Raw genomic sequence first — 23,670 nt, forward strand, 5'->3', positions numbered from 1 at the left:
GGTTCTCCTGTATGCCCTGACTGGGAATTGAACCTGGGACTTTACACACTGGGCCAACATTCTACCACTGAGCCAATTGGCCAGGGCCAAGGTCGTCATTTAGTTGCCTTCTGATTCTCCAGTTCTAAGATTTGGCAGTTGTTTTTCCATGCTAAGTAAATGTTTGGTTTCAAATCAACAGTTACCATTTGCCAGCTTAGCATAGGTATGCTGTCAGCCCTTTGGACGTCGGCCATGTAGGTTTGGGCTGGTTGGAGAAGACTTGGGCAGACAGAGGGGCACTCCCGCTTCTCACTTGGGCAAGGAGAGAACACTGCACTCACTGAAAGGTGCTGGGAGCCCAGTCTCTGCTGGGACCCTGACTTTTTCTTTCTGGCCCTTCCCAGGTCTACATCCGTACGCCTTCCGGTGAGGTGCAGACAGTCCTCGTCCAGGACAGCACCCCGGCAACAGCTGTGACCACCTCGACTACCACTTGTAGCAGCCCTGCATCCCGTGCTCCTCATCCGAGTGGGACCAGCAAAAAGCACTCGGCCGCAATTCTCCGGAAAGAGCGTCCCCTGCCAAAGATCGCCCCTGCTGGAAGCATCATCAGCCTGAACGCAGCCCAGCTGGCGGCGGCGGCCCAGGCCATGCAGACCATCAACATCAACGGCGTCCAGGTCCAGGGCGTGCCTGTCACCATCACCAACACCGGTGGTGAGGGAAGGCCCCTGGGCCAGGGCACGGGTAGTGTGCTCACGCACCTCTCATGTGGGAACTGTGGGCCAGCCCTGAGCTTACCCAGTAACAGCAGTGAGGCTGCTGCCTGACACATGCCTCATCCCTTCCAGCTTAAAAGCACATCCTCTTGGGTCCTTACAGTAGCCCTGTGACAGTTTAAGGGGCTTGTTGGCCCCACCAGACAGCTGAAGACCTTGAATATGGTGGAGAAAATAAGATATACTCAGGAAAACTCTCCAACTAACACACAAATGCACATTCATTTGGTACAGACCAAAGACAGATGTTCAGGGGAGGCCCTGGGTAAAGAAACTTGAAGGCTTCCAGAATGAGGAAGGCCTTGAGTTAAAGTTGGAAGGAAAGGAGGGAGGCTTTGCCAGTGGGAATGGCTTGTGCTGCACTTCAGCTGAGTGGGGATATTTGCTAATAATTATAATGTGAAAACAGCCTTGCAAATCATCAAAGGACCTTGTAGCTACCTAGCAAAAATGGTTCCTAGCCTTGCTTTGCCTTCTTTAGGAGGGTAAAGGGCCCTTTTCAGGGTGGTGGTGCTTTAACACCAGCGAAAGGTCAGCAACACTCCCCTGCTCTGAAAGGCTTTATGCAAATCCTAGAGGACTTGATTTTTTCAGAGCCCTTAAAATTGTTTTCTTGCTCTTATTAACAAAAATTCCAGGGTACTTTCCTGAGAGCTGAGCTGGTATCTCACAAGGGCCTGAGGCTGGAGGTATTTCTGGAAGAAACACTCCAAGACAAGACCCTTCCCAGCTGAAATGTGTAGGCAGTGTCTGCAAGTGGATTTGGCCTGTGTCGTGTAGGCTCAGCACACTGACTCAGAAGTCGGCTGCCTGGGTTCAGATCGGAGTTCTGCCGCTTACTAGCCCTGTGGTGTTAGCTTGATACGTTCTTGAGCCTCAGTTTCTTCAACTCTAAGAAGACAGTAGGACCTGTTTCATAGGACTGTGAAGGTTGAGTGAGTTAATACATTTGAGGCCTCTAAAGTGGTACTGGCATATCACAGGCTCTTGAAAGTACCAGCGGCTGTGGTTGTCCTTGTGTGCAGAAGGGAAGGAGGGTGGCAGGCTCCTGCTCTGCCCCTTCAGGCTTCCTCACCCTGAACCGTTCCCTCCTCCTCCCCACAGGGCAGCAGCAGCTGACGGTGCAGAATGTTTCTGGGAACAACCTGACCATCAGTGGGCTGAGCCCCACCCAGATCCAGCTGCAGATGGAGCAGGCCCTGGCCGGAGAGGCCCAGCCGGGGGAGAAGCGGCGCCGCATGGCCTGCACATGTCCCAATTGCAAGGACGGGGACAAGAGGTAACGAGCCAGACCGGCAGCCTGGCATGTGCCCTGTTCCCCGAGCACCTTCCTGGGACACAGCTCAAGAGGGGACAAGGCAGTGGCTCCACGCCACCTGGCCTCCTCACTTCTGTGGTTTCTGACCTGACCCTACATCCTCTCCCCGTCCTGCCTGCCCCCATCGTCTGCCTCCTGCCTCACTCCTCCTTCCCTCCATCCATGCTCTGTTCCCAGGGCTGGAGAGCAGGGCAAGAAGAAGCACGTGTGCCACATCCCCGACTGTGGCAAGACTTTCCGGAAGACATCCTTGCTGCGGGCCCATGTGCGCCTGCACACCGGCGAGCGGCCCTTTGTCTGCAACTGGTTCTTCTGTGGAAAGAGGTTCACACGGAGTGACGAACTCCAGAGACACGCCCGCACCCACACAGGTCTGTACCCCTCCCCAGCAGTACCCTCGCCCCAGACAGGGCTCCTCACCCCCTCTCCTGGCCGGCTTGCACCCACATGGGTCTGCCCCCAGCCTCTCCCCTCACTGCCATTCCATTGCCCTCAGCAACATCCAGATTCCTGGCCCAGCCAAGGTACTGCCACGTGGAGCAAGAGCTAGAGACTGCCTTCTCAGGGGATCGTGCCTTCTCAGGAAATGGTTTCAAGCCATTCCTTTCTCAGTGTTTCCCAGAGCGGTGCCGTTTGCCTTATGGGCCTTGATGGCTTCCTCCATATTTGCGTAGTTATTTATTTAACAAGCACTGATGTAGTATGCAGGCACTGGACTGCACACTTTACAGATGGACTCATTTAATTTAACAACTCTGGGCAGGGCGCTTTGATTATGGCATTTTACTGAGGCACGGAGAGGTGGCCAGGTCATGCAGTGGGTGACTGGTGGAGCCAGACTCAGATGTGGCCCCTGGGGCTCCCAAGTCCACAGCAGCCGCTCCTGATTGCTACCCCATGCTGCCTTTCCCACTGGGGTTTCCCGAATGATTTTCCTGAAATACCTAGTTTCATTATTTTCACTCATTTATGTCCAGTCTCTATTATTTTTGACATCACAAGCTTGATACTGCATGTGCTTCTCCTTTTGGGGGGCTGAAGTAGTGTCTGAATGGCTCTGTGAGTGACGGGCATCTCTCCCCAGGGGACAAACGCTTCGAGTGTGCCCAGTGTCAGAAGCGCTTCATGCGGAGTGACCACCTCACCAAACATTACAAGACCCACCTGGTCACGAAGAACTTGTAAGGCCCAGTGCGGTGGCAAGCCCGAAGATGCAGTCCCTCTGGTGTCCTGCCTGGGCCGCTGGTGGAAAGGAGGCCGGTGGCTGCCCTGGGCCCTCCCTCAGCCCCTCCCTCCTGTTCTGCAACTCTCCCCACCCACGGGAGGGGGCTCACAGCCCCCACTCGCCTCCTTCTGAAGCCCCTTGACTCCTCCCTGGCCCTTCCCTCTCACCAGACCGTGGACACTGGCAGTGCCCAATGAGACGTTCTAAACCAGGACGAGCGGGAACCTTTATTTCCAAAGGAAAACGAATTTCACTCCGTCGAGGAGCAAAGTGAGCCCCCTCACCCCCCAACACTGCCGGAGTGGCGTCATTGTGCCATGCCCCTCCCTCCTGCACCCCCTGGGCCGCCACCTGGACGCCCCGGGCCGCACCCAGGGCACCACTGGCACCTCCTCCTGAGACGCTCAGGAGGTCACCTCCACTCCATGTGCCCAGCCCGCCACAACTCTTCTCCAGCACATTCCAACTTTCTATTTAAAAATAAAGCTACCCACGGACTCCCTGACCCCCTTTTCTATGGAGAACGTTGCCTTATACTCTTCTTCAGATAATGAACACTGTGTATTGTGTGTGCTTTAAAGACGTTTTATTTAATTGCTCTCTTCTTCTGTCCTTGTTACTCACCTCCCCCATGCCTGCTTTCAGTTGAGGATTTTGGGGGCAATGAGAAGCATATAGATTTTTTTTTCTCTCTCTCTCTCACAATTCTCTTTTCTAAATGTCACAGCATTTCAACGCAAATCTGGACTCAGATAAAACTTCACATCCTGAACCTGTCCACTCCCCCTTCCCCTCTCCCCCCTCCCGGCCCAAGCTCTAGTTATGTACAGTGTATATTGTATAATAGACAATTGTGTCTACTACATGTTTAAAAACATATTGCTTGTTATTTTTGAGGCTTTTAAATTAAACAAAATCCAACTTTATTTTTAGTTGTAACTGCTTGAGGTATGTTTTATGATTGACAGATTTGTTATCCTTTATTAACTATGTACTTTGTTGTTCAGCATTGGGCTGACAAAAATTTTTTCTTGCTAATAAATTTAGTTGCCTGAGGCAAAATCTGCAATTGGCAGTGCTGCTTCCTTTGCCTGTGACCTCAGAGGGTTCGGAGAGAGGACTAGGGAGGGGCCCTGGTCCCTCAGAGCGACCCACACGGGCCAAGGCAGGACCTTCCTCTCCCAACCTGAAAAGGACCACGGCCACACAGACAAGGCTTTTGCATGAGTCCCCAGAGCTCCTGGGTGGGACCTCCGGTGACAGGACCTAGTGTAGGTGTTCCTGCTTTGTCCTGTAAGCCAGTCTTACCCAGATCAAAGCAGGTGGCCCTGCACAGACAAGTCCCAGCCATGTCTTCCCCACCAGCAAGCTACTTCCACTCAACTCTCCCACCCCGGAGCGCCAGCGCTGGTCTCAGAGCCTGCTGGTAAGAAACTTGGGAGATTTGAGGGTTGTTTTTTTTTGTTTTTTTGGGTTTTTTTGTATTTTTCAGAAGCTGGAAACGGGGAGAGACAGTCAGACTCCCTCATGCGCCCGACCGGGATCCACCCAGCACGCCCACCAGGGGGCGATGCTCTGCCCCTCCGGGGCGTCGCTCTGTTGCGACCAGAGCCACTCTAGCGCCTGGGGCAGAGGCCAAGGAGCCATCCCCAGCGCCCGGGCCATCTTTGCTCCAATGGAGCCTCGGCTGCAGGAGGGGAAGAGAGAGACAGAGAGGAAGGAGAGGGGGAGGGGTGGAGAAGCAGATGGGTGCTTCTCCTGTGTGCCCTGGCCAGGAAACGAACCCGGGACTTCTGCATGCCAGGCTGACGCTCTACCACTGAGCCAACCGGCCAGGGCCAGATTTGGGGGGTTTTATGTAAAGACAGATGCAGCCCCATGTTCACTGCAGCATTGCTCACAGTGGCCAAGACACGGAAACAACCAAAAAGACCTTCAATAGAAGACTGGATAAAGAAGATGTGGCACATATACACTATGGAATACTCCTCAGCCATAAGAAATGATGACATCGGATCACTTACAACAACATGGTGGGATCTTGATAACATTATATGGAGTGAAATAAGTAAATCAGAAAAAAACAAGAACTGCATGATTCCTTACATAGGTGGGAAATAAAAACGAGACTAAGAGACATGGACAAGAGTGTAGTGGTTACGGGGGTGGGGGCACAAAGAAAACTAGATAGAAGGTGATGGAGGACAATCTGACTTTGGGTGATGGCTATGCAACATAATTGAATGACAAGATAACCTGGACATGTTTTCTTTGAACATATGTACCCTGATTTATTGATGTCACCCCATTAAAATTAATAAAAATTTATAAAAAAGAAAAGAAAGAAACTTGGGAGAGATAGCCAAAGGGGCTTGGCTCGATCCCTTCCAGAAGGCTAAAGAGTCTGGAGAAAATGAAATTCCCTGAGGGCCAGCATGCCTTCCTAGGGCGGAGGGCCAGGCCAGGAGCCCGTCTCCACCCTAGAGGACCCTGCCACTGAGTCTCCACCCGAGAGGACCCTGCCACTGAGTCTCCACCCGAGAGGACCCTGCCACTGAGTCTCCACCCGAGAGAGGACCCTGCCACTGAGTCTCCGCCCGAGAGGACCCTGCCACTGAGTCTCCACCTGAGAGAGGACCCTGCCACTGAGTCTCCACCCGAGAGGACCCTGCCACTGAGTCTCCACCTGAGAGAGGACCCTGCCACTGAGTCTCCACCTGAGAGAGGACCCTGCCACTGAGTCTCCACCCGAGAGAGGACCCTGCCACTGAGTCTCCACCCGAGAGGACCCTGCCACTGAGTCTCCACCCGAGAGAGGACCCTGCCACTGAGTCTCCACCCGAGAGAGGACCCTGCCACTGAGTCTCCACCCGAGAGGACCCTGCCACTGAGTCTCCACCCGAGAGGACCCTGCCACTGAGTCTCCACCCGAGAGAGGACCCTGCCACTGAGTCTCCACCCGAGAGGACCCTGCCACTGAGTCTCCACCCGAGAGGACCCTGCCACTGAGTCTCCACCTGAGAGAGGACCCTGCCACTGAGTCTCCACCCGAGAGAGGACCCTGCCACTGAGTCTCCACCCGAGAGGACCCTGCCACTGAGTCTCCACCCGAGAGAGGACCCTGCCACTGAGTCTCCACCCGAGAGAGGACCCTGCCACTGAGTCTCCACCCGAGAGGACCCTGCCACTGAGTCTCCACCCGAGAGGACCCTGCCACTGAGTCTCCACCCGAGAGGACCCTGCCACTGAGTCTCCACCTGAGAGAGGACCCTGCCACTGAGTCTCCACCCGAGAGAGGACCCTGCCACTGAGTCTCCACCCGAGAGGACCCTGCCACTGAGTCTCCACCCGAGAGAGGACCCTGCCACTGAGTCTCCACCCGAGAGAGGACCCTGCCACTGAGTCTCCACCCGAGAGGACCCTGCCACTGAGTCTCCACCCGAGAGGACCCTGCCACTGAGTCTCCACCCGAGAGGACCCTGCCACTGAGTCTCCGCCCGAGAGGACCCTGCCACTGAGTCTCCACCCGAGAGGACCCTGCCACTGAGTCTCCACCCGAGAGAGGACCCTGCCACTGAGTCTCCACCCGAGAGAGGACCCTGCCACTGAGTCTCCACCCGAGAGAGGACCCTGCCACTGAGTCTCCACCCGAGAGGGGACCCTGCCACTGAGTCTCCACCCGAGAGGACCCTGCCACTGAGTCTCCACCCGAGAGAGGACCCTGCCACTGAGTCTCCACCCGAGAGGGGACCCTGCCACTGAGTCTCCACCCGAGAGGACCCTGCCACTGAGTCTCCACCCGAGAGAGGACCCTGCCACTGAGTCTCCACCCGAGAGGACCCTGCCACTGAGTCTCCACCCGAGAGGACCCTGCCACTGAGTCTCCACCCGAGAGGACCCTGCCACTGAGTCTCCACCCGAGAGGACCCTGCCACTGAGTCTCCACCCGAGAGAGGACCCTGCCACTGAGTCTCCACCCGAGAGGACCCTGCCACTGAGTCTCCACCCGAGAGAGGACCCTGCCACTGAGTCTCCACCCGAGAGGACCCTGCCAGAGTCTGCTTCTCTTCTGTCCCTCAGCCCAGCACCAGGGGGGGCAGGGAGCTGATTTTGGTTTTACCAAGTGCTGCTGCTCTGACATTTTATTTTATTTTATTTTTAATATTTTATTTATTGATTTTTAGAGAGAGAGAGAAGGGGGAGGAGCAGGAAGCATCAACTCCCATATGTGCCTTGACCAGGCAAGCCCAGGGTTTCGAACCGGCGACCTCAGTGTTCCAGGTCGACGCTTTATCCCACTGCGCCACCACAGGTCAGGCTGCTCTGACATTTTAGAGGTGATCTGGGGGGGAGCAGAGCTGTGAAGGTCAGGTTGGGATGTTACACAGGTTGAAACTGGAGCAAGCTCAGCACAGGGGCGGGGGCCTGAGAGCATCCGGCCTGAAGGGAGAGGCGAGCGTTCTCAAGCAGAGAACGGTATGTGCTCTCCTTACAGTGATGACGCCTTTTCTCACCTCAGACACACCCAGGGTCGCGGTTCTGTGCAGTTATCCATTCCCTTACTCTGTCACCAGTGGCCTGCATTTGCAAGCAAACAGCTTTTCCTAAAAGCCAGTCCACTCTCACATCAGCTGGAGTAATAAAAGGGAATAGATCTCAGATGGATCTCTGCCCCTGGTCACATCTTCGTTAACGGGCAGGGAGACCCGTCCTACCCATACTTAAGTCCTTTGGGTGATGCCAGACCGACTGCTGAATCTACGCTGGCATAGAAGCCTCTTAAAGAGCCCATCAGTCCTACATCTCATCACTGCACTGGCAGGGGCCAGACGGGAGGTGCATTTCTCTCTTCCTCACACATGAATTGTGCAACTGGAAAACTGCCTTGCTGAGTTCTGAACTGAGATTGGTGGAGAGAAGGGGAATATTAATAAATTCACCTCTTGCCTGACCTGTGGTGGTGCAGTAGATAAAGCATAGACCCAGAATGCTGAGGTTGCCACTTCAAAACCCAGGACTTGCCTGGTCAAGGCACACATGGGAGTTGATGCTTCCTGCTCCTCCCTCCCTCCCTCCTTTCTCTCTCCCTTTCTCTTTCTCTCTCTCTCTCCTCTCTCTCCTCTCTCTCTAAAAATGAATAAATAAAATTTTTAAAATACTTAAAAAAATAAATTGACCTCTTTCTCCTAAATGTTCACCATTGGCTTCACGCTCAGGCACAAAAGTTATCCCTTCCTGGGAGCTGATTCTAAGTCATCTGCTCCAAGTGCGAGAACTGACCGACTCCTCAGCATCCTTTGGAAATGAGGGTGCCATTTCCAAAGGATGCCTAGGGGGCAGAGCTGACTGCTGACACTCCAGATTTTTCCTTCTCCAGTGAGGCGGTCAGAACGCTGTGCCTGCCCATCTCTGCCTCCCATGGGATGCCTGAGTTAGCAAGGGGGCTAGAAAATGTATTCTGCTTAGGCGAGGTGACGGCATGAGTACAAAATGGAGAGACCTGCTGGCAAATTAGCCTGCATTCACTGCAACCCCTCCCCTTAATTTACTTGTGAGTTGCGGGGGAGGGGCTGTTGGTACAATGCAGCCCAAGGTCACCCAGGCCAGAGTCCCCATCTCCTGGACACCTGATCAGTCCTGGCTGAAATTTGGGGGCAGGATATCCCCAACAGCTTGAGGGGTGTCACACCACCCAAATTCTCTCCTCAGGGTCATCTGCACCAAAGCCACCCTCCCTACCCACTCCTATCTGCTCAGTGATGCTCAACACAGCAGCTCTTTGATCCCAGATCCTAGGATTACAAGCCAGAAAGAAAAGGGCTGGGGAAGTTCCCCCCAGATGAAGGGGGGGGGCTTTTTTAAAACGTCAAACCAGCAAGTAGAATTCAGCTTCCTTCAAACTACTCAGTCCACTTTCACAATCACCTTTTGGGGATCCTTTGAGGGCCCACACGAGTGCGATGATGAGAGCCACCTGCAGCATCTCAGGTCCCTGGCTCATCCTGGCTCATGGACGTGGCTGAGGCCTACATGGTGTGACACAGTCTCAGGGCGGAGACTTCTTGTGACCTGACCGAGGTCTTTGCAGCTGGGATAAAGCCGCTAAAGGTACTACAGCAATTCAGGACAGGTGGCAGCTGGGTTTCAGCCCTCAGGGAATACAAGAGGCAGGAAGTGAGTCTCAGAAGATGGAATAAAGAATGGGTGTGGGTGAAAAGAAAGCAAAGCCAGGTGGGAAATGGCAGAGAATCAGGGCTGGAAAGGAGAGTCAAATACCTACCTCCGGGGTCCCCAAACTTTTTTCACAGGGGGCCAGTTCACTGTGCCTCAGACCGTTGGAGGGCCGGACTATAAAAAAAACTATGAACAAATCCCTATGCACACTATACATATCTTATTTTAAAGTAAAAAGACAAAACTGAAATAAATACAATATTTAAAATAAAGAACAAGTAAATTTAAATCAACAAACTGACCAGTATTTCAATGGGAACTATGCTCCTCTCACTGACCACCAATGAAAGAGGTGCCCCTTCCAGAAGTGCGGCGGGGGCCAGATAAATGGCCTCAGGGGGCTGCATGCGGCCCACGGCAATAGTTTGGGGACCCCTGACCTACCTGTTCGTCGGGGTCCCAGGCAAGAGAAAATGAGAAACGACCACAGGGCAGGCCAAAAGCAAGGACCCACCAGGATTTCTCAGTAACACTAAGAAGCTGCCAGGTCATATCCATTGGGCCTGCCTGGGAACCTCCCATCAGGCCTCCTTCCTCTGCCGGAGGCCCACACTTAGTTTCCAAGGCAGCCAATGCCAGGACTAAAACTGATGCCCTGAAATCTCACTCAGCCTGGGAAAGTTTAACACCCCTCCGGCCAACAAGGACCCCAGGTACAAAAACACCCCAAGCCCCACTCATGATGCCTAGAATGCGGCCACAGAGAAGTTTAACAAAGCAGTTTATGCATAAACATGACACATTAGCATTTCCTGGCTGGCATATTGAGAAGGAGCCAGAGAAAGTAAGTGACACAGTCCATGCCCTGAAGGAGCTTCTAATAGGGAAAGCGTATGAAAACTACTGGATGGCCTAACCAGGCAGGCGGTGGCGCAGTGGATAGAGCATCGGACTGGGATGCAGAAGACCCAGGTTCAAGACCCCGAGGTCGCCAGCTTGAGCATGGGCTCATCTGGTTTGAGCAAGAGCCCACCAGCTTGAACCCAAGGTTGCTGGCTCCAACAAGGGGCTGCTCGGTCTGCTGAAGGCCCGCGGTCAAGGCACATATGAGAAAGCAATCAATGAACAACTAAGATGTTGCAACGTGCAATGAAAAACTAATGATTGAAACTTCTCATCTCTCTCTGTCCAGAAACACATGCAAGGATTGCGTGAGGGGTCAACCATACAACCACAGGCAGGATACCTGGGTAAGGGTCAGCCTCCTCTGCATCCCTCGCTGGGTCGCTGATAACCATACTCGGGACTCAGGCGCCTGCTGGCAGAGCACCAAGTACCCATCCTTCTGAGTGTCCTGAGTTCACCCCTCCAGCCTGCCATCGCCTCCTGAAAAGCTGGGCACTGATCAGCATCAGCCTCACCTCCATCCTCCTGTGCTTCTCCCCTCTCCCACTGTCTTCCTCATGCCCTTTGCCCCTCTCAGACATTCTCACCCTCCCCCATGGCTTCAGGTGCCACTTCATTGGCTCATGACAACTAAACTGGTCTCATCAACCCAAACCTCCTAAGCTCAGGCTTGATTATCCAATCCGACCAAGCGTGGGGGTCCTATAACCCCTCACACTCCACAGGTCTGATGGTGACTTCATCTCTCCCCCAAACCTCCTCCTCCAACATGCCCCACTTTAATGAACAGCACCACCCATGTCGCCTAAAGTCACCTCGGTGAGTTGATTCCCTCCTCTCCCATCTCCGCCCACCCATATGCTCAAGCACCAGGGTCCTACTTCCATTTAGATGACATCGCAGTGTCTTCACCTCCCTGGCACATCATCTACTTGGTCACCGGGGTCCCAAAACACAATCACTACATTGTAACTGAAATACATAATCCAATCAAACAATTAGCCTAAAAGATGATTTCAGAACATAACTGCAAAAGCATCAGAAGAAAATAGGCACAGCTCAGTCCCCAAACCCACCCGCAGCCTCTTTGTTTCATGTGGAGAAAACAGTGCGCCTCAGTGTACACTGAAATATTGCAATACATTCTCTATTCATTTAAGACTCCCTCGAGAAAAGATTAATAAATTTACAAAGTTGTGAGGGAGAGTGGCAAAGTATTCAATAAAAAACAGTAACAATAAAAAATTCATTTCTTCCACGCAGGCAAAACCCTTGCTGAGGTTACAGCAGTAGAGGCACAGCCAGCGGGCATGCTCCCCTCCTTTCTGCATGGCGGGGCTGCTTTGTAATCCAGACATCAAATCCCACTAGGCAGAAAAACACAACACAAGCCTATTATTTTCAGACAAAGGAGAAAATACTAAAAGGCAACCAGTTGCAAGCTTCCTCATTAATTGCCAAGCATGGGAGGGGCTGTTGGAATATACGGTGTTTTTTCTCCTCATCTGCCCTTTTAACAACAGGAATTAGACACTCTGGTTTGACAACAGCAGAGGATAAAAAAGAATCGTTGTTTTGGGGTGGTAAACACGCGATACAATACATAGATGATGTATTATAGAATTGTATGCCTAAAACCTATATAACTTTATCAACCAGTGTCACCCCAATCAAGTCAATTAAAAAAAAAAAAGAATCGTTGTCTAAAAGCCTAACCCATGCCACCTGCCTGATCTTCAGCTGGCATGCCAGGCCCCTGCCTTCGTGCCCAGCCCGCGTGCTCACCCCCCCATCCCAGCAGGACACTGTTCCAAGTTTCCCCAAGGCGCCCAGCCTTTACTCACGCTGTTCCCTCTTCCTGGCATGCTCGTTCCATTGTCCGTCTGGCAAACACATACTCACTAAGACAAATCAAATGTCTGCTCCCTTTACAAAAGCTTTCCGGACTGCTGGAACCCCGGAGACCACTTCCTCCTTCTACCCCCCCTCCATTTTTCTCACAGAATACCTGTAACTCTGCAGCATTCAGATCTGCTTTCCCTACAGACTACAGCCCCTGTGGGCAGAAACCGTGCCCTCTTCATCTTAGCATGCTCACACCTAGCTCAGTTCCTGGCCTGAAAGTCTTTAACAGATGTCAACTGAATGAATAAATATCTATACAGCTGACCCTTAAACAACACGGTCCATTTATACATGGATTTTTTTTCCCAATACTGTTCATGTATTTTCCTTATTTATGATTTTCTCAATAAAATTTTCTTTTCTCTAGCTTATTTTTTTCCCCTAAGAATACAACATATAATACATGTAACACACAAAATATATGGTAATTGACTATCTGTAAGATCTTTGGTCACCAGTAAGCTACTAGAAGTTTTGGGGGATTCATGAATTTTCAACTGGGGAGGGGTCAGCAGCCTTGTATTGTTCAAAGGTCAACTGTACTGAGCTTTCGGCTCTTAAGCAAAACATTCAAATGATCCTAGTCTTGGTGCCCTAGAATCCAGCACAACATAGCTCAAGAGTGCTAAGAGTGTGGGTCCATAAATAAAACCATCTGAGTTAAGGGGTACTAATTACTGCTTATACAGATTTAAGTACAGGTGCTTGGGAGGAGGGGAGGACAGCAATGTTCATATGTGGAAAGAAAACCTCAACAATAACAAAAAAGTCTAGTCAACTCTCACTCAATCATGTTGATGGAGGAAAACAATGCACTAAACATTCCAACCAGCAGAGAATCCACAGATCAACATTACTAAGGCTTGCCTGACCAGATAGTGGAACGGTGGATAAAGCGACAGACTGGGACGCAGAGGACCCAAGTTTGAAACCCCAAGGTCACTGGCTTGAGCATGGGATTATAGACATGACCCCATGGTCACTGGCTTGAGCCCAAAGGTCACTGGCTTGAAGCCCAAGGTCGCTGGCTTGAGCAAGGGTTCACTCGCTCTGCTGTCGCCCCCGGGCCAAGACACATATGAGAAAGCAATCAATGAACAACTAAGGTCCCGCAACAAAGAATTGATGCTTCTCATCTCTCTCTCCCTTCTTGTCTGTCCTTATCTGTCCCTCTCTCTGACTCTGTCTCTATCACAAAAAACAAACAAAAAACATTATTAAGGTTTGAGACATGTATTATTCTTTGCAGCAAATTTGTCTTACAGATTCTATTTGGTTCAAGGTACCTACATATGATAAAGGATGATAGGTATCTAATGTAGGACTTTATGAAGCTTAGCTATAACGCAGACACCTGAGCCAGGCAGGAAGTTCCCTTACCTGACACAGTCCTGGGGTGCCTGCCTAGATGGCTCTTGCAGCTCCCCTTCCTGATGATGGTGGAAACCAGGACTACAGAGTGCTTTGGCCCATGGCTGCCCCAGCCAGGTCAAAGCCGGAATGGGCACTGGCAAGTTTCCCATTTCTCAGCCCTGCGCAGACATCCTGGAAATGGCTTTGCACAGCCATCTACTCTACTGTGCCCTCAGCTATGGCTTGTTCTGTTCTAGGTACCAGACTCCAACTACCTAGGAAGGGCAAATGTAAAAAAGGCAAAGATGGGGGAGGCCCAGGATAGGTGGGGCAGTGGAAACCTTTTCACCTACCTGAACACTGGCTAGTCTGCACTATGGAAGGGGAATCCACCAGCAAAGGGAGCGGCATGCTCCTGCCTGGGGTGAAAGAAATGAGGCTGGAGAGAGGGGGTTCAGAGTTGGAAGATGGCAGCTCTGGTCTGGGATATCTGGATCCCAAATTTCCCTCTTCCCCTTTCCCATTCAGCTGTCTTCCTTCTCACCCCACAGTCTCTTCCTGACCCCACTGCACCTCTGAGGCCCCAGAGACCCCTCTCTCCCACCCTACACACCTATACATACACACTACACAGCATCTGTTTAGAGAGATCACAAGTCACTTCTACTTCTCTCATTCTGGAGCTCCGATTTCTTCCCCCAACTATATGGCTCATTTCTCCCCCATCACCTTGCCTCATGATCTGGCCCTAATTCCATTTTCCATTTGTCTTTTCCCAGAACACCAGCCTCCCTCCTGTGGGGTACTTCCTGAACTAGGCTCGCCTTCTGGCACCTACCAGGGACCAGCCATTTAATACTGCCCGCTCCCCTCACGTCCCCAGCGGCTCATCCAGGCCTCCGGGGTGAGCAGCAGCAGTCCCTATATCTTTAACAAACCTACACGTGCGTGTTAACGGCGGTGACAGAATTTCCTTGTCTCCCTGCTCCCGCCCCCGGAGGGACCGCCCATTGGCCGCTGGGTTTCTCTGCACTCGCTGTAATTGGCCTCGCTCCGGAAAACTCCGACCAATGGCATCCCAGTGTCCGTCTCCCTCCTCTGACCCTGGGCTCCCATTGGCTCTGAGGACTCAAGGTATCTGGGTTTGGCGACTGACAAATTCTTCCTTCCCCCGGGGTATACTCCGGACTGAGAAACTGGTTCCGAACACAACGGAACCCGGTGCGGAGCGACGTCGGGTCACGTGGCCGATGGCCCCATGACGTGCGGGCTGCAAGGCGTCACTTTGACGTTCGGGCGACCGGCCCAGTGGTCCCAGTACCTTCGTCACCTGTGCGGCCGCGGTACAATCATGGACCTGGGACCAATGCGCAAGAGTTACCGCGGGGACCGAGAGGTGTCATCGCTGGGCAGGGTCTCGGCAGGGGTGGGGGAGGAGTGGGTTGCAAGTCAACTGAGGAGGGGAGGGGGTGAGAGGAACCCCTCGGGGTTTCTGGGGCCACCCTGTGGGGCGACTGGGCTTGGGGTCGTCCGGGTGGGAAAAAAAAAGATTCGAAGACAAGCAGCGGAGGTGAGGTTCTGGGGAAACCCGGACGAAGATGGGTTCGAGAGGCAGCTTGTGGTGGTGCGTAAAGGGCACGGATTCGAGCCTGCCACGGCTGGAATCCTGCCATTCACGGGTGCATCACCTTAGGCAGTTTACTTAACCTCTCTGGGCCTCGGGTTCCTCACCTATGAAGTGATAGTACCGACCTCACAGGGATGTAATGTACGCAGATGTTTGTAAAGTATTTAGAACCGGGGCGCCGGACCTGTGGTGGCGCAGGGGATGAACCTTGACCTGGAACGCTGAGGTCGCCAGTTCAAAACCCCAGGTTCGCTCAGTCAACGCACATACGAGAAGCAGCTACCACGAGTCCATGTTTCCTGCTCCTACTCCCTCCACCCCCCTTCTTTCTCTGTCTCTCCCAAATCAATAAATAAAATCTTAAAAACAAAAGAACAGGGGCGATCAACGTATAAATGTTTGATAAATAAAACATGGGGCAGGGGGACTAACTTGTTGAGGAGGACAGAGAATGCTCCCAACTCCTTACTGCCTTCATTCCCTTTACTACTTGGAGAAGTTCTTTTCCTTTTCCCTCCTCTGGAAAGAACCGAGAGGACTGTTTTGGAATTGGGGCCCAAAGCCTCTGGTTGCAAGTTAAGCATTTCCAGAAATTCTTGTTAAACATGTGGTTTTCCATTAAACCTTAGAACTACTGAATAAGAAGTTACAAGGGCAGAGCCCAGAATCTCTCTCTCTTTTTAGAGGCTTATCAAGTGATAGGTTTGACATCCATGGCCTGAAACCCTGATTCACCATCCATCACTAGTTGTGGGACCCAGCAAGTTATTGCACCTTATTCCTGTGCCCTCACCTGTAATATGGTGCTAACAGAACCTACTTCTCGGGTACTGTTTTTTGAATGCGGACTAAATGAGTTAATATTTCAAAAGTCTGACAGGGTGGCTCAATGGATAAAACATTGTCCTGGTGTGCCAAGATCACAGGTTCCATCCATGTCAGGGCACATAGGAGAAGCAACCACTGAGCGTATAACTGAGTGGAACACCGAGTTGATGCTTCTCTCTCTCTCTCTCTCTCTCTCAAATCAATGGGATTTATTTTTAAATTTAAAAAATAGGGGGGTGGGGGAGGGTGTAAAGAGGGACAAATACACAGTCATGGGAAATGATTTTACTTTGGTTGATGAGTAGACAGCATAATCAACAATTCGAATGCTTTAGAAATGTTTACCAGAAACCTGTGTACTCTTATTCATCAATGTTACCCTGTTAAAGTTAATTTTCTAAATAAAATTAAAAAAAATTTTTTCAGTGCCTAAAATAGTTCTGCATACACTTTAAGTAATATAGGTGTTTATTAAGTGAAATAAAACTCTCCCTTCCCAGGCATTTGAGGAGACTCAGCTGACCTCTCTGGACCCCATGAAGCAGTTTGCTGCCTGGTTTGAAGAGGCTGTTCAGTGTCCTGAGATAGGGGAAGCCAATGCCATGTGTCTGGCTACCTGCACCAGGTAGGCATAGCTGTGGGCCCTTCTGTGGGTGGGTACAGATGAAGCAGGACACTTAGGAAGCTCTCAGTTTGGTGGATGACAACTTCATAGTTCTAGCTCTTTTATTAACATGCTTTGTGGCCTCAGGCAAGCTACTTGTCCTCTCTGGGCCTCAGTGTCCATACCTGTAGACCAAAGATCACACCTCACTCAATTCCATTTCATTGATGAAATGCAGTGCCTCACTTATCTCTGCCCTCGATTCAATCTCCCATACACCCTACCTACCCTACTCCTAGCTGCCCTTTTATTAAGAGCTGGGTCTCCTGGGACCTCTCCATGAAGCGCTCTCTCTCTCCTGAAATGCAGACAGTGTTTGACTGTATTATTCACTTGAAAATCAATCATTGAGACATCTCTCATATTCGCCTCTTATCCAATGTCCCCCCTCACTGAAATGTAAGGCCTTGAAGGCAGGTCTCTTGTGCTGGGCCCTGGGTATCCATCCCCCAGAGCCCTGAGCGGAGGATGGGATATAACTAACTATACCGTCTGTGATTCCTAAGCACTGGCTGATTGCATTATTGTTGGTTGCTGTCCTTAGAACCTTGTTAGTTTGCTAGGGCTGCCATAATATCACAGACTGGGTAACTTAACTGAAATTTAATTTCTCACAGTTCTGGAAACTAGAAGTCCAAGATTAAGGTGCTGTCAGAGTTGGTTAGTGAGGCCTCTCTTCATGGCTGGCAGATGGCTGCCTTTTTGCTGTGTCCTCATATTGCCTTTTGTGTGTGTGTGCATGTGGGGACTGCAAGGGAGCGATCTTCCTCTTCTCATTAGGACACCAGTCTTTTTGGATTAGTGTCCCACCCTCATGACTTAATTTAACCTTACTTCCCTAAGGGCTCTATCTCTAAATACTCACATTGGGGGTTAAGGCTTCCTCATAGAATTTTAGGGGGACACAGTTCAGTCCCTAACAGGACCCTAGGCAGGAGTGTCATATTGTATCTCCAGGACAAATCCCCAGGGGTAAGTGGGAATAGGGAGCCCGAGTGCCCAGACAGTGCTAACTGAGGGGACACAGCTGTAGGGGTGCTCAGATCCCCTGTGGGGCGGGGCGGCCCGAGGCACTGAGATGGGCTCTGACTGCGGCGCTGGCGCTCCGCTCTTCACAGGGATGGGAAGCCCTCTGCACGAATGGTGCTGTTGAAGGGCTTTGGCAAGGATGGCTTCCGCTTCTTCACGAACTTCGAGAGCCGAAAGGGGAAAGAGCTGGTGAGGGTTTACGGTAAATCCTTTTCAGGGCGGCAGAGTCCAGCCCTGTCCTGTCGGTCACTTTCCCATGCTACCCCCACCGCCACCCACTTGTGGTCTGTGCTCAAGAGCCACCGTGCCTGCGGGCCTTTGCACTTGCCATTTTCCTCACTGTGCATGAGCGCTCTCTCCGGCCACCCCCATCTCTGTCCTCTGTTTACCTAAGTAACCCCTGTCCTTCCAGTCTCAGCCCCAATGTTACCACCTCAAAAAAGCCTCGACTCCTATGATGAGTCAGTCACGCCTGCTGTTTGCTGTCATAACGAGCAACTTTCTTGCCATTTTTTCTATTTTTAACTATTTATATGACTTTGTGTTTAATGTTTGTGTGCTCTGTTAAATGCTAAGCTTTGTGGGGGCAGAGGCTGCATCTGTTGTATCTCGGTTAAACCCCAGGACCTCTTTTGGTGTCAAGTACAGAACTGGCACTTCATATGCATACAACTCATAAACCCAAATGAGTCACCCTCCCTGAGTCCATGCCAGCCACGTATGCATGTCTGAAACTTGCAAGTCTGTGGGTTTGAGAAATGGCAGGCATCACTTTGGAATCCAACTGGCTTAAGTTTCCAGCACAGCTCCGCTACTTGTTGTGTGAATCTGGACACATCCCTTAATCTCTCTGAGCCCATCTCCACACCTATAAAAGTAGGCCTACCTTTGAGAGTTCAAATGAGATATTACGCTGAATGCATTTCCAGCAGGCCTGCACACTGCAGACTTCCCACTTTCCTCCTGTATGCCAGAGGCGTCCTCCTCACTGTCCTGATGGCTGTGGGTTCTCTTTTTATTTCCAGGACTCTAATCCCTGTGCTTCCCTTGTCTTCTACTGGGAGCCCTTAAACCGTCAGGTGAGTGAGCGTTCCCAGGACAGCATGGCCTTCACTGCATTGCAAGGGGCCTGGGTTTATACGAGTCCAGTGGAGGTCCTGAGGCTGGGCAAACATTCTACCTCTCAAATAGCTCTCAATTCACTGATCTAGTTAAAGCCAGTAGTGGTGAAACAATGGATAAAGAAAAGACAGAGTAACAGGGCCTGTGCTGGTGGGGAGGGTGGGTGGCACTGAATGCCATGTAGCCAGGACCATCCCCAAGCAGGTGCGTGTGGAGGGCTCTGTGAAGAAGCTGCCGGAGGAGGAGGCCACGTGCTACTTCCAATCCCGCCCCAAGAGCAGCCAGATTGGGGCTGTGGTTAGTTGCCAGAGCTCCGTGATCCCTGATCGGGAGGTGAGTGGGGCTCCCTCTAAGTCCTCTGGGTGCTGAGGGCCTGGGCTCCTCCCCAGAGGCTATCTCCCAGGGATGCCAGGGCCCCTTCTCTCCAGCACAGTGAAAAGGTTGTTTTCCCTGGGGGCATGGGGATGGGGAGCAAGGGAGGGGGCTCCTATTTCCATCTGACCTTCCTACTGCAGTGTGTTCCTTTTTTTTCTTTTTTTAATTCAGTGAGAGGAGGGGAGACAGAGAGACAGGCTCCTGCATGTGCCTGGACCAGGATCCACCCGGCAATCCCACTAGGGGGAGATGCTCTGCCCATCTGGGGCTTTGCTCAGTTGCTCAGCAACTGATCTCTTCTTAGTGCCTAAGGTGGAAGCCATGGAGCTATCCTCAATACCTGGGGCCAACTTGCCCCAATCAAGCCATGGCTGAAAGAGGGGAAGAGAGAGAGAGAGAGAGAAGCAAGTGGGGGAAGGGTGGAGAAGCAGATGGGTGCTTCTTCTCTGTGCCCTGACCAAGAATTGAACCCGGGACATCCACATGCAGGGCCAATACTCCACCACTGAGCCAACCAGCCAGAGCCAGGACTGTGTTCCTGGAGAAGAGCCAGCCTGCCTTACTCACCTGAGCATATGCTCAGTAAGTGTATTAAGTGAATCATTGACTGGGTCTGGCCCTTCCTCCACCTCCTTTCCCTTGACAGTATCTGAGAGAGAAAAACGAAGAACTAGAGAAGCTCTATCAGGAACAAGAGGTGCCAAAGCCAAAATACTGGTGAGTGATGCATGGTAGTTGTGTAGAAAGGCACACCACAGCCCTTGTGTTTACTTGAAGCCACCCTGTCTCTGGAATTCCAGATCTCCCTGTCAATCATCATCAAATACATCCCAGCAACTGCCCTCAGGGGGCCTTGGAATGGTGGAGGTGTGGGGGTAACATGGCTGGGAAAATGCACAGAGTGCTGAAGCTTCTGCTTCCTTTTGTAGGGGTGGCTATGTCGTGTACCCACAGGTGATAGAATTCTGGCAAGGCCAAACCAACCGCCTGCATGACCGGATCGTCTTTCGGCGGAGCCTTCTGACAGGAGACGCCCCTTTGGGGCCCATGACCCACCGAGGGGAGGACGACTGGCTCTATGAGAGACTCGCTCCCTGAGTCCCAGTCTGCGATGCCCACTGGAGCTAGGACCACGTGCTGAGAGAGGCTGTGGGATTGGGAGCCAGGCCTTTCTCAACTCAACCCATTTCCCTCCCCACTCCCTATGTTTAGGGGTCTTCAGAGTTCATCCTTTAAGTACCCTGTACTTCTTTGGGTCTCAATAAGCTGTCTAGTGGAGTGTAATTGTGGTATAGGGAATCACAAGTGGAAAATAATTCCATAATTATTTTCTTGATTTTGACAATTTATTAGAATAGCTCCCTCTAGGGGTAGCAGCTGGTGTGATTCCCTTTTCTGGTGGGCCCCAGTAGCCCTTTTTACCACTGTGACTGAGTCATACTGGCCAAAGCTGATTAGTCCCAGCATAAGGACCTGAGCCAATCTAGCCAATCGATTTTTCTTGTCAACTATTTGAGTGTGTGTGTGTGTGTGTGTGTGTGTGTGTGTGTTTAATTGATTTTAGAGAGAGAGAAACATCAATTTGTTGGTCCACTTATTGATGCATTCATTGGTTGGTTCTTGTGTGTGCCCTGACCCAGGATTGAAGTCACAACCTTGGTGTATCAGGAAGACACTCTAAGCAACTGAGCTACCTGGCCAGGGTCTTGTCATCTATTTGCAATTGAAATGGAGAGACTAGAACATGATGAGGCATTGTAGCCAAGTCACTAATGGCAGCCAGAGCCTCTTTGGCTATTGTAGTTCCCTGAGTGGCCCTGGGTCCCTCCTTCCCACGTCTGGGCTGTGCAGCTCCTCCTCCTGCCTCAAACACCCGCTGTCTCTAAAACAATCTTTTTGACATAAACTAGCGGAATCTATTTCTGTTGATTGCAAATAAAAGAACCTTAGTTAACTTTATTAATAGATATTTTATAGCACTTATCCTATCAATAGCTGCCTTCCATTATCTGAAGCACAGCAATGTGGAAAAAGATTAATTTTTTTTTTTTCATTTTTCCGAAGCTGGAAACGGGGAGGCAGTCAGACAGACTCCCGCATGCGCCCGACCGGGATCCACCCGGCACGCCTACCAGGGGGCGATGCTCTGCCCCTCTGGGGCGTCGCTCTGTTGCATCTAGAGCCATTCTAGCACCTGAGGCAGAGGCCACAGAGCCATCCTCAGCGCCTGGGCCATCTTTGCTCCAATGGAGCCTTGGCTGCGGGAGGGGAAGAGAGAGACAGAGAGGAAGGAGAGGGGGAGGGGTGAAGAAGCAGATGGGCGCCTCTCCTGTGTGCCCTGGCCGGGAATCGAACCCAGGACTCCTGCACGCCAGGCCGACGCTCTACCACTGAGCCAACCGGCCAGGGCCAAAAAGATTAAATTTATAGGTGGAGATTACACAGAAATAGATTTCATCTCAATATAGGGGAAGATTTCAAGAGAGAGTGGGTAGTGAGTATTCAATCCTGGTCAATAGGAGTTTTGTAAAAAGGATTCGTGTGCTGGTACCTTTGGGCCAGGAAGATTTCAATCAAGCTTTACTTTCCATGTCTACTTATAAAGAGTATTTCTTTATTTTACTTTCCAGGTATAAAATTAAATTACTATAGAGATTATGCCTTTCTGAACTACTCACACATCCCCTTCCCCTACTCCTCACCTCTACTGATGATAACTCCTATGTCACTAGTTTTCATCCACACGGAATTACCTGGAGGAGTTGAAAAATCCTGCCATCTGAATGCAGCCTGGACTTTGGGAAATTTAAAGGCTCCCCAGGGAATTCTGGGTGGCCAACACAGCGACCCTCTGGTCTGGACCTTGATGTGGTCCTCAGACAGCTCTCTGCTTTTGCAGCTCACTTGGGAGCTCACCCCAAACCCACTGAATCCCATCCTGTGTTTAACAGGACACCCCCTGCCCCGGTGACTGGACGAACTGACCTTAACCTCTAAAACCTACTACCTGTCACCCTCACGATTGGATTCTTCACAACCCTTGGCTGAGGCCTGTGTTGAACTGTATTTGCTTTCCTTGAGCACAAGTCTGGTGACCAGGGACGGCCTGGATGAGTGGCCTGCAGGCTGTGGAGAGGAGCCAGGCTGGGTAAATGTTTGCTGTGACTAAGTCAGAATAAGAGAACTGAGACTATTATTTGTGCACGTTGGCATTGAACTTGCCACTCTGTAAACTTTCATTCCACTGTATGGGCGTGTATTCCGACGTCTCTTATTGACCAGCTCTCCCGAGGGCCTTCTTCTTGGTGTTGATCCCCCCGGAACCCTAAGTGCAGGAAGGCACAACACCTTTCCAAAACCTACGGGGTGGGTGCTGGGCTGTCCTTCCCCACCTTGTCCTGTTTGTTATTGGCAGCTGCGTATCACCCCAGCTTCAAGCCTGGTCTCAGCAGCTCCTTTTCTGTTCTCTGACAATCACTGTAACAAACCTGTAATAAAAACTCATCAAATGTGCGTGATGTTGGTGTTGGGTCTGCCCTGGTCTTGCCCCCCAACCTAGGAAGGAGGGGAGTTGGAGAATTGAAGCACCTGTCCGCCCACCTTGCTTCTTCTCTCTTGGGTGGTGGGGCGTCCAGCAGGGGGAGCCCGCTGCCCAAGGTTGGCCCCTTCTGGACAGCACCGGCCAATTCTAGCTGGCCCCTCCTGCGTTCCCCTTCCCCCCCTTTGGGTTGAGTCCCAGTGAAACTGTGGTCGATAACCCGTAGCCTCTCCCGGTTGCTGCACATATTTGCACTTTCAGTTCCTCCTTCTCCCGGCCTGGTGAAAACTTGCAGCTGCCTGGGCTCCTACTCCCTGGACAGCCAGACCTTCCTTTGGCCTTTCGTACCCTCCTCACTTCTACCCACTGATACCCATTTACAGGCATATATGGAGTTTCCCTGAAAAGTTCCTGCAGCCATCACTTTGGGGCTGTAGAGCATGGTCATACGCACAGGGCAGAGGGGTCTGCAGACCCACTCACCTAAGAGGAGTCATGGAGGCAATGCGGTCCCAGCCTTAGGTCAGGATAGGTCAGCAATAAGCCACAGGCCGTGTCCTCGGCCCAGGGACCAGCCTCATCCCTCACCGTCGCCTCAGGGAAGCTCAGGATGGGCTGGAGTGGGAGGCCCTTTACAATCAGCAGTCTCAGCGTAGTCAGCCTCACGCTCTCAGATGCTGCTCACCTCCAGGATCCCAAGATCCAGGCCTTGCCCTACCTCACCCCACCTTCCCTTCAGCAGAAGGTGACTGTGTTCCTCTCTTTGCCCCGAGCCTCAATTCCCCATCTCCTAAGTAGATGGAAACCAAGAGTGGAAAGGGCGGTGTGGTTCAGTGGTCACATGC

General features: G+C 51.7%; 2 protein-coding genes and 1 long non-coding RNA gene across 3 annotated transcripts in view; 2 read left to right on the forward strand and 1 right to left on the reverse strand.

The window, feature by feature from the left end:
* Positions 1–4,366, forward strand: part of SP2 (Sp2 transcription factor) — a 28,142-nt gene extending 23,776 nt beyond the window's left edge. The window contains exons 4-7 of the mRNA XM_066263826.1: positions 387–699; positions 1,866–2,040; positions 2,257–2,450; positions 3,164–4,366. Coding sequence (XP_066119923.1) covers positions 387–699; positions 1,866–2,040; positions 2,257–2,450; positions 3,164–3,264 — 783 coding nt within the window. The 3' untranslated portion in view covers positions 3,265–4,366. The remainder of the gene's footprint in view (positions 1–386; positions 700–1,865; positions 2,041–2,256; positions 2,451–3,163) is intronic.
* LOC136327061 (uncharacterized) overlaps positions 1–14,577 on the reverse strand; it is a 36,476-nt gene extending 21,899 nt beyond the window's left edge. Inside the window, exon 1 of the long non-coding RNA XR_010729552.1 lies at positions 13,670–14,577. This is a non-coding gene — a long non-coding RNA (uncharacterized lncRNA). The remainder of the gene's footprint in view (positions 1–13,669) is intronic.
* Positions 14,578–14,788: 211 nt separating this feature from the next.
* PNPO (pyridoxamine 5'-phosphate oxidase) lies at positions 14,789–22,805 on the forward strand. Its single transcript, XM_066263828.1, has 7 exons — positions 14,789–15,038; positions 16,598–16,722; positions 17,880–17,979; positions 18,816–18,869; positions 19,117–19,245; positions 19,934–20,004; positions 20,217–22,805. Exons 1-7 carry the CDS (start codon positions 14,901–14,903, stop codon positions 20,383–20,385), a joined length of 786 nt encoding a protein of 261 aa, XP_066119925.1. The 5' UTR covers positions 14,789–14,900; the 3' UTR covers positions 20,386–22,805.
* Positions 22,806–23,670: the final 865 nt, after the last annotated feature.

The sequence above is a fragment of the Saccopteryx bilineata genome, chromosome 2, assembly GCF_036850765.1.
Source record: "Saccopteryx bilineata isolate mSacBil1 chromosome 2, mSacBil1_pri_phased_curated, whole genome shotgun sequence".
Taxonomy (NCBI): Eukaryota; Metazoa; Chordata; class Mammalia; order Chiroptera; family Emballonuridae; genus Saccopteryx; species Saccopteryx bilineata.